General features: G+C 35.4%; 1 protein-coding gene across 3 annotated transcripts in view; it reads right to left on the bottom strand.

The window, feature by feature from the left end:
* Positions 1 to 1,986: 1,986 nt before the first annotated feature.
* Positions 1,987 to 11,360, bottom strand: part of KLHDC1 (kelch domain containing 1) — a 51,275-nt gene continuing 41,901 nt past the window's right edge. For all 3 annotated transcript variants that reach the window (XM_051977926.1, XM_051977927.1, XM_051977928.1), the window contains 2 exons: positions 3,347 to 3,399; positions 1,987 to 2,896 (listed from right to left, as the gene is read on the bottom strand). In XM_051977926.1, coding sequence (XP_051833886.1) covers positions 2,728 to 2,896; positions 3,347 to 3,399 — 222 coding nt within the window. In that variant the 3' untranslated portion in view covers positions 1,987 to 2,727. The remainder of the gene's footprint in view (positions 2,897 to 3,346; positions 3,400 to 11,360) is intronic.

The following is an 11,360-nucleotide window of genomic DNA, read 5'->3' as shown; positions in this document are numbered from 1 at the left end:
GTTGAGTAATTTAGAATATTACTAATAATCCTGCTAAGTTTCCTAGTGTAGAGGATTCACATATAATACTTTTGGAGTGTTACTTGAATGTGAAGAAAATCCTAATAGACTGAAAATTCTAAAAGAATAAAATCACATATAGATAAATGGGAAAACATTTAAAAGTTGTAAAAGTATGTCTTTCCTTTATTTCTTACCAAAAATATTTTTAATCCAACTTCTTCATTCAATAGAATGCACAAACATACTAAGCATCACTATTTCATTTCTGTAAATTTGCTTTAAATCATTTCTTTTGAGAGGGGGTATGAGAAGCAGAAGTAGAGAATAAGGGGAAAGAGGAAGCAAACCCTACAATATTAAGTTTTAGATAGTACAAGATTCTGATGAGAGTATGATGGTCATGGAAACAAAAGCTGGAGACATTACTTGAAAATTAATATTAGCCAACTGATTATGAGCATCTAAATGAGTTTAAACCTTTATAATGTGACCACTACACCATATCCTAAATGTATAGTACCACGAAGAGATGGTTTTGAGGACAGGAAAACCTACAGGAATACAGTATTAAGACTTATAGATACCCTGTTCTTTATGTCAGGTTAAGGGAACCTTACTTATTATGTAGCCTTGCAGGAACCATCAACACCAATCTTCTAAGTTTCTGGATCCATATTAGCCAAAGAAGTAGAAGAAGAAATTAAGCCTTCTAGAACTAGCTACAATACTACTTCAAAAACAGAACTTAAAAATTGGCTTTGCAGGTTTCTAGAGTTCTTACAGGCCTATTGACATTAAGAAAATCTTGACTATTTGGGCAGTGAAAGTGGAGAATGGAAAGAAAATTCCTAATCACAAGCTACTTTAAATTTGCAGGCTATCAAACGCCTTTTCTGAGTAACAGCATATCTCAAGTCACTAATATGACTTGTCATATAATAGACACTTATTTTAAACAGGGATTACTACGTTTTAAATTTAAAAAAACAACAACAACATAAAAATAAAGATCTTAAGTAACACAGTTTCTCCTGTACAAATTAAAATGCTTATTTTGAAAACAGGTATATACTAAAATAATTGGGGGAAAAAAAAACTTTTTAAAGCCAAAGAAACAGCAATTAGACTTCCAATCACTTTCCAAAGAATATATAAATTCAAATGCTTTTAAAAGAGGTTTCATTAAAACTGGGGCCACACCTTGGTTCCCACTCCAAACCCCTTAAACACTAATTTCATTTCTATTAAATAGTTTTTTAGTCAAATTTAATATGAAAATATGGCCCAACTATATTATGTAGCCATAAAAATTTCTTCTAAGATATAAATCACTTATAAAGATCCTGCATCCAAAATCTGCTATTCAGACTACAAAAATAAAACAAAAAAAAAAATTAGGACTCAAAAATTCTTTGCTCAACTAACACTAATAATGACTCTTAATACTGACCAAAATTAGAAAAAATAGTAATTTCCTATATCTTACACAATAAATAAATTTAGACAAAATATTTCAATGCAGAAAATATAAATTTTATACATTCAAATACACTATTATATATAAAATATATCCCTAAAAACTTTCAGTGATTAGAGATACAACAAACTATATTACAATTTGCATTGTTAATTATATTTCAATGTAGAAATATATAATGCCAATAGATTTCAAAAATAGTTTGGATAATTTCAATTCTGGAATAAAGATCAAGAATGTAGAAGACTCAAATAAAATGGAAGGCTGTGGTCACACATTAAACCTTTAGCACATTCTTTAATTAGGCCTAATTGGTATTACTCTAACCTGCCATTTTCCCATAAGTGGCAATATCAGAGATTAAAGGAAAGATACTCTATGTTCATCACCCGAGCATCCTGAGCATCTACTTCTTATTATTTTAGAGGGAATTAAGGAGAGGAACTTATTTGGAGCTGTTATTGAGTTATCACCTTTCATTTAACATAAAAAATTTACAGGAAGCATTTTTATGAAGCAAATCATATGTTTATAGGACTGTAGATTACTACAAAAATTACTTCTTAATGAACCCACATTACTCACCTAATTTCTACTTTACCCATGTTATCATGTTGTTATACACAAAATTAACTAAATATCTGATACCATTCATCATATCTGCTGTTCTCAGAAACATATGTAAAAAGGCAGATCAGTTCAATGTTTGATATCATTCATCCCAATATTTTTTCATGGCTAACATTAGCAATATTTATTAGGTTATAAATAAAAACTTAAAGATTGTTTGTTACTTGAGAGAATTTATTCTCTCCAAAAATCAGTAACAAAAAGTAAAATATATAACATTTCAGGGCACATGTGTTTCTTCACATTCCTGAAATCCTTAGACAAATCACTCATTTTCCTGAATGTTTTGCATAATATTTTCAGTGAAGATTGAACAATGGAATAAATTCTTATTTTGTATTAGTTACTAGTTTTCTAGAAGAATAACCTTACTACACACACTTATTTGAAAGGTAGCCTGTTCTTAAAATTTTAAGTTCATCTGCCATTCTTATATCTAACATCCATCATTATTATATAATCCCTTCAAAAGTACTTTTTTTTTTTTTTTTGCTGCCAAATACTGTTTTTTCAGGGGGAATACCAGAATTAAAGCTATTAATAGCTTTTCCAAATGTTTTTTCTTTTCCAAAATGTTCAACATATTAAGTGTATATATAGTATATAACAATAACAATTCAAAGATATTTGTCTGTTTCTTCAGTTTTAGCTCTTTGTTCTTGTCGATGATTAGCTGCAGTCCAAAATGTTATTTTTTTGAGAACTTGCTGAAGAAGCTTTGGAGGTAATAAAGTTATCTGACTTTCTAAGATGACAGCATTTTTACCAATGCAGTCGAGACATAACCTATAAAAAATTAGTCATAAGTCTTTAGACTCAGTTTTTAGGCAATCAACAAACATTTAAAACAACAAACATAGTACCCACTATGTGGTAGGCACTGTACTTGTCATTTGGGAAACAAATATAAAAGTGAGATAGTTATTTCTATCAAACAGCTTGCACAAATAAATAAATGCAAAATATTTATGTAATAAATACAAAATGATTAATAGTCATGGGGATTCTAGTACTTCTTCATTCCCCAAAGTACCAAGTCAATACTTGGTACAACTGTAACAGTTTGCATTGATTTGCACATCTTGAGGAAAATAGAAAAATTTTCCATGCTATTCACAGACTATTCAAAGAAGCATATTGTTCTCCAGCAAGAGAAAAATATACCAATTCATTCATTTAGGAAAACTTATGACATAGTTATGTATATATAAAATCAAGAAATAAAGATTAACTTACCTGAGAAGTGAATAAGGTTGAGTTTGAAATATCAATAAATCATTACAATGACCCTAAACAAAACATAATATAAAATTATGTTAAAAGGCAAATAGTGAGAGACAGCCTGATATAAGAGAAAGAATACTTAACTTTGAATTACAAGTTAAGTACAAGGAAGTTCAAGAAAGTACAAGAACTTGAGTTCTTAAGCTGTTTCAGACATCCTGGGAAAAGTCATTAAACCTTTCAGAACCTTAGTTTTCTCAACCAACCACATGGACCAGACTTATTTTTTGTGTTATCAATCAACCACCAAGCATTTGTCAGTTGTTTTCTTATGTCAAGCACTATGTTAGGAATTAAAGAAACAAATACATCTGATGGAAGTGGATCTCTTCGATAAAGGGAGCTAATTTAGTTTCAATTGATCAAAGATGGGCAGAAGCAGCTACACCCAAAGAAAGAACACTGGGAGATGAATATAAACTGCTTGCATTTTTGTTTTTCCTCCCGGATTATTTATATCTTCTGAATTCAATTCTCCCTGTGCAACAAGAAAACTGTTCGGTTCTGCACACATATATTGTATCCAGGATATACTGTAACCTATTCAACATGTAAAGGATTGCTTGCCATCTGGGGGAGGGGGTGAAGGGAGGGAGGGGAAAAATCGGAACAGAAGTGAATGCAAGGGATAATGCTGTAAAAAATTACCCTGGCATGAGTTCTATCAATAAAAAGTTATTTAAAAAAAAAAAAGAAAAGAAACAAATACAAAGCATGAAATGGGGAAGGGAATGAGAGAAACACATGATTTAGGTAGATCAGTATAAAATAAATATAAAAAGAATAAATATGGGGTAGTTGAGGGATAGAATAAATATGGGGTAGTTGCAATGGCAACTACAAGATGACAAAATACTGGGAGACAACCTGTTTTCCAGAGCTAGCTGGAAAAACGATCAAGCTTAATCATAATAACAATCCTTTGCTTTCTCATCCTCTGGATAACTTTAGCCACAGCAAAATCCCAGAATTATTTCATATAATTATTGTACTGCTTTGACCAGCACTGGATGTTCTCTGATCTCAGACAAATACTTCCTGTATCCATGTTCTGATCATGAAGCCCAGCTCTGAATCAAACTTATCTCATTTTTGCTGTTATCTTTCTTGTCGGAATTACAACTCTGTGTGTAGTCATTGGTATAAGTAGTGAGATTTGGCCCCAGTAAAATGGGTCCCCCAACTAGGGATTGGGGCCTGGCACATATGTCTAGTTTGCTAGTTTGCCTCCTTGCTTGCAAGTCATTTCCTTCACTATGATTATGACTATGCATCTCTAATCTCCTCTATTTAGCTCTGGACATCCATAGGTTAGAGGCCAGTTCAGTTTAGTTGACAGGAAAGAATCTGGAAAAACTTCACATAGAAGGTAATGCCTGAGCTGTATCTGGAGGAAAGAGGTGGATTCTATGAGGCATTCTATGTACCTTTAAAAATGGCTATTCTCTTACATATAGCAACTAAAGAAGGGACTATCTGATCTTGAAGGGTTGACTTGAAAATGGGCCTTTGGCCAAGTAACTCTTTGCCACTTTTTTTTTTATTTCCCTCAAGCAGGCTTAAGCACAGTTTTAAGTTTGAGAAATCAGGAGCATCTGGCTCTCAACTGGAGTTTTCTGGCAGAAGGAAAAGTTTTTGCATTTCTATATGATCATCAACAGATTTTTAAGTTGAACAACATGGAAGCAGAGCCAAAATGGAGTAAAGGCAGGGCTACCTGCCCGAGATTTTCCCTAAACCCCTCCAAATATCTTTGAATAATGACTTTAATGTATTTTAGAGCATCAGAACCCACAAAAAGTGGAGTGGAACAATTTTCCAGCCAAGAACTACCCAGGAGGTCCCCAGAAAAGGTCTGTTGCACTAGGGTGGGTAAGCAGTGCAGTCTTGGCCCCAACTATTCAGGAACAGGCTATGGGGCCTCTGATTTAGTGGCAGCACTGAAGATATCCAAACCTCTTAGCCCACAGATATCAAAGATGACTGGGAAGGTTGGCGGGAAGGGTTTGTCTCACTAGGGTGAGAGGGCCTTGGAAAACCAATGGGCCAGGAGCAGGCCTTAGGAGCTATTGAGTTAGCAGTAGCAGCTGAGGTGTCCAGAGAGCTCAGCTCTATAGTAAGGGAGTCAAATAGCTGGTCAGAAGAAAACCTCTTCACTAGCACTGAAGCAGGCTTCTGTTGTTTTGCCCATATTCCTATCTGGGATGTAGTCCTGGCTCACAGTCTCAGGACAAGAAGGAGCACTCAATACTACACTAGAACTTACAGCCAGAGTAGATCAGGGACCCTCTTCAAAGTTCCAGGGAAGAAAAACGGTATTTGTGGTCACTCATAGACTAGAGCAAAGATCAAGAATGTAGTATGCAAACTTCTTGGATCATATCATCTTAGAAGCATTGAAAACGTACAGATCCTTAGAAGAATCTATGCACAAAATCCCTGAAACTGTTGTGCCACAGTTCTCTTTTATTATCCTGACTCAGTTTCCCTAAACTGTCCTGCCTCAGTTTCTCTAATTGTTCTGCCTAGTTTATAATTGTTCTGATCAATCCTGCAAAACCATCTCTCCTTCTTAGTTAGAATATTTGATAAGGATAAAATATCTTATATTTTAGAATATCATAATGCCTATCCCCATACCAAGCTATCAGAATATCAGATACTGTCTTATCAAGATGCCTCTCCCCATCTCCAGGGTGCCTTCCCCCATTATGTCATTCCCATCTCCGGGTGGCTCTCAGAACCCTGACTTCACTCCTGCCTCAGTCTACCCCCTGGGTCTGAGCCATGTGTATATATGTCATTGAGAACTCAAATTGTTTTGCTGGATTCTTGGAGATGATAGTCTCATTCAGCCCTGGGACCAAACCATGGATCCATTTGGTCCCAGTAAATCTCTCGCTTTCAAATAAAATATTAAATACTCTCTAATCTCTATCTTGCCTCAGTTTCTCTGGCATTACAAAGCTTAACATATTGCACCCTCTACCCTGGAAACAGAGGTATTTTTTATTTAATAAAGAGTAAAAAGTCCAAAAAATAGGCTGGGGAAATGAACAAACAACAAAAAAATATTCTGACTATAGAAAGTTACTATGGTGAGAAGAAAGATCAAAACACCCTCTCAGAAGATTAAAAAGTCAAAGCTCCTACATCCTGTAGAAGGCCAGTGGATCCATGCCCATATCAGCTCACCATCTTTTGACCTGTAGAGGGCCAGTAAGTCCATGCCCATACTGGGGTAAATTTAGGAGACTACATGCCACAGGAATGAAGCATTTCAACTGTACTGTTTACTCCTTAACAATGAATTAAGGACATAATTGAGGTAAATACATTTTGATAATTTCTGCTATTTACTACTCTATTTTGACAGGTACTTTGGTATTAATAAAACATCAAAACTATTTGCAATTATGTTGATGAGCATCACAATTAGGCTATTTACAATTATGTGTTGGTAAGATTTTGGTACTGATAATTAAGGTGATTACAGAAATGTCAAAGTATGGAATGTACATTAACCATGGAGGGATATGATGAAGCCAGCTGATGTTGCAAAAACTAGGCTAAATGGGTATATTTAAGCTGGCATTCAAATTAATAAATGAAGATTGCAAAGCCTATCTTCTGCCTGGCCTCGGGTATTCATTTCACACTCTCAGTATTCAGTGGAGCTGGACTCCAATATATCCAAAGCCTCCAAAAAAAAATAAGAATTGGGCTTAGGCCATTAAAAAGCTCAAAAAGGATTTTGAAAATCAAATAAGAGAGATGGAAGAAATATTGGGAAGAGAAATGACAATAATACAAAAGGAAGTTCATAAAGCTCCTGAGGAGAATACCACCTTAAAAAGCAAAATTTTCAAAGGAAAAAGAAAGTATAAAAACTTACTAAGGAAAATAATTCTTTAAAAATTAGAATAGAGCAAATGGAACCTAATGAATTTATGAGAAAGCAAGAAACAATAAAACAAAAGGAGTGAAAAATTAGAAAAGATTGTGAAATATCTCAATGGAAAAACAACTCATCTGGAAAAAAGATCCAGAAGAGATAATTTTAAAATTACTAGTCTCCCTGAAAGCTGTGATTGAAAAAAAAAAAAAAAACCAAACCTATTGTGCCACAGTTCCCTTTTAATGTCCTCACCCAGTTTCTCCAATTGTCCTATTTAGTTACTCTGTCTCAGGTTATAACCTTTTCCTCTTAATGTTTGATGAGATAAAGGTTTTTTATATTTAGGCTATAATCATTCCTTCTTAATATTTGACAGGATAAAGGTCTATCCATTTTAGACATCATTAGATTATCAGTAACCTCTCCAGTACCTCCCTCCATTATGTTATTCTAGATGCCTCCCCTCATTAAGTTATCCCCATCCAGGTACTTCTCCCATTATGTCATTGTTCTTGTTATCCTATAAAAGAGTCTTGCTGTCTGATATTCAGGGTTGGACTCTTTGAGACAATAGTCTCGTTTAGCCCTGAGACCAAACATGGATCATTTGGTCCCAGTAAATCTCTCCATTTAATAAACTATTAAACTGTTCTCTAATCTCTGTCTTGCTCAGTTTCTCTGGCATTACAAAACTACACATCATCTTTCAAGAAATTATCAAGGAAAACTTCCTGATATTTTAGAATCAGAGGGTAAAATAGAAAAGAATCCATTGATCACTTCTTGAAAGAGCTCCCACAATGAAAAGTCCCAGGAATATTATAACCAAATTCCAAAACTCCAAGGTTATGGTGAATATATTACAAGTACTCAAAAAGAAATAATTCAAAGATATTGGAGCCACAAGATTTAGCAGCTTCTACATTAAAGGATCAGAGACTTTGGAATATGCACTGCAACTAGGAATACAACCAAGAATCACCTATTCAGGAAACTGAGTATAAATCCTTCAGGGAAAAAGGTGGTATTCAGTAAAACAGGATTTTCAAGTATTTGTGATAAAGATACTGAATGGAAAATTGATTTTCAAATACGGGACTGTGGAGAAGCATAAGGAGGGGATCAGAAAAGTGGTATCATAAGGGACTTAATAAGGTTTATCTGTTCACATTCCTAGATGGGAGTGATGCAAATTGTGTCCCCCTTGACTTTTGGGGGGAAACAGTGAACTCTGAAACTCTCCCCTGACAGAGAGCCATCCTTCAAGGCAGTTAAATGGTTTCATTAAGATCAGCCCAGGACCACTCCCAGTAGCTTGAACTCCCAGTTATTGAGTGGTTTGAAACTCCCAAGATAAGTATTTTCTTTTCAATTGGAAATCTAGGCCTGGGGGCAATGACAATATTGAAAGAATCTCATTCAATGGAAATCCTATCCCAGACTGCCAATAAAAAGACAATTTTGAATCTTTGCAGAATCCTGAAGCAGGATTATGCTTTGCCAAGAGACTTCTCTACTTGGAAAAGCTGCCTACCAGGAACTCTTGTCTGCTATGAAGACATTTTGGCAGGACCTCTTGCCACTGAAGAGTCTGTCTTCCTAACAAAGGTGGCTTGTCAGTGCCAATAAAAATTGCTTTTCTTGCTACATTCAGATTTCAGGTTTGTGAATCATATTGGACCTGCGCCTGAAGGAATTCCAAAACTCTAAAACTCCTCGAAGGACAAATTCTCCTTGAATCCTGTCTTTGTGGGGACCCCATCTGAGGGCAAGCAGCTTCATTCTGTTATCTGGGTAGGACTGGTTGAGTTTGGAGCTGGAGATACCAACCTTATTCAATTGAAGATTTTCTATTCAATTTCAACTCCACCCACCAGCCTTATCGGGAGGGAGAGCAGGTCTTGGATTACAGCCAAAAACTTCCTTATAAAAAGGGCAATTTTAAACTCATTTCTTTGCAAAGGTCCTAACATGCCATGCCATGCCACGCCATACTATACCAAGGAAACTTCTGCCCACTGGAATAATATTCCCTTTCAGTGCCACCATCTCTTTATCCTCACCTATTTCCTAATGAGACTTTATGCCTCTGTCAGGATTTCTCTAAACTTTACTTCCCAATTGTTGGAATCTTTACAAACTATTAAATCATTAGAGTTGATAGAGACAATAATTATCTAATTTAGCATGGTTCAATATCCTTGATCTAATCTTACAAGGAGATGTTTTAGGCCAGAACCTGAAACAAGGTACTAATTGATATAATGCTTGTGTTCACACCTTTACTCATTGGAGTTCACACGTTTGGGAGATTTCAGAATTTAGTATGAGATATCTGAATTCACACCTCCCTTGAAGCTCTTAGGACCACAGAGCACTATGGGAGAAAACCCATAATTCCACTCTCTGATATATGAGAAGAAAGCAGAGGCCTAGTTAAGGGAGTTCAGCTGAATTAGATTGGAGTGGAACATGCTGGGACAGACACAGAGCACTCTGGGAGATTGAGAGCCAGAAGCCCTCTCTCAGAGGCAAGAGAGATTTATTCCATTTTCCACTTTGCTGGCTGGAAGCTGGAGAAAGCAGAGGCAAAAACAAAGGACAAAGCTGCAAGAGCTCTTAGAACCAAGCAGAGAGATAGGCCTCAACTAACTGGGCTATTTTGGAAGGAGAAAATAAACATTTACATTTTTACCAGCTGGTTGCATTTGGGTGATTATTACTTTTAACTGAAACTAAGGCTGCCTCCAGAAAACCTCCCCTGAGAAACCTGTTCTCTCCCAGAGAGAACTATTATATTTTAAAGAAGAACACCACACCCAATACCTAGAATAAACCTTTTTTTATCAATCTAGGTTTTCAGATTTGTAAATTCCTTCACGAAGAATTTTTGTGCTGCCAGAAGTGGGTACCCAAAATTCCCTATTCATACACCGAATCCCAAGGGGGTATAGGGGAGACTAACCTCTCCATTTGGTTCCCTGAACCCCGAACCTGCCACTAGACCTCATCATTTAACTTCCTAACCACCAGGAACACTAATCTAATCATTTGGTTCCCTGACAATCCTAAACCTAAACCTCATCACATCGACCAGAGAGGATTCTCACACCCCAATTCTCTACCAGGAGGATCCTATATCAGGAGGATGATATTTGTAACTCGTCAGAACTTTCTCATTATTATGGCAGTTAGGAGTATATATAGACACATAAAGAGCAATGGTGTGAGTTGAATATGAAGGGGTAATCTTTTTTTTTTTAATGATAAAATTAGGGGTGAGAGAAGTCATCTTTTAATCATTTATTATTTGAGAAATGACTTATTGTTTTATAAATTTGACTCGATTACCTATACTTTTGAGAAATGAGGCCTTTATCAAAAAACTTGCTTCAAAATTCTTTTCACAATTACAACTACTAATTTTATTTCCTGTTTATTCTATTTTCTCTCTCCTTTTACTTTGCCCCTCATCCAAAGAGTTTTGTTTCTGACCATTATTCCCTCCTTTCTATCATCCTCCTCTGTTCTCATATCCTCTTCTACTTGCCCAACAAGGCAATACAGATTTCTATACCCAACTGAATATGTATGTTATTTCCTCTTTGAGCCAATTCTGATGAGAGTAAGGTTCAGTCACTCTCTCATTTCCCCTTCTTCCTCTCCACTGTAAAAGTTTTTTTTTTTTTTTTTTGCATCTTTTATGGCAGATAATTTATTCCATTCCACTTCTCCTTTTCTAACCTATGACATTCCTCTCACCCCTTAATTTTATTTTTAAAATATTATCTCTGCATATTCAACTCACAACTGTGCCTTCTGTCTATATATACTCCTCCTAACTGCACTTTTGATTGGAGAAATGCAAATTAAAACAATTCTGAGGTATCACCTCATACATATTAGACTGATTAATAGGACTGAAAAGGAAAATAACAACTGTTGGAGGGAATATGGGAAAAATGAAACCTTAATACATTGTTGGTGAAACTGTGAACTGATTCAATTATTCTGTGGAGCAATTTCTAAGTATGTCCAAAGAGCTCTAAAACCATGCAAACCTTTTGA

The sequence above is a fragment of the Antechinus flavipes genome, chromosome 2, assembly GCF_016432865.1.
Source record: "Antechinus flavipes isolate AdamAnt ecotype Samford, QLD, Australia chromosome 2, AdamAnt_v2, whole genome shotgun sequence".
In the NCBI taxonomy this organism is placed as follows: Eukaryota; Metazoa; Chordata; class Mammalia; order Dasyuromorphia; family Dasyuridae; genus Antechinus; species Antechinus flavipes.
Note: the sequence above shows the minus strand (reverse complement) of the source record. Positions and strands in the feature narration are given on the sequence as shown.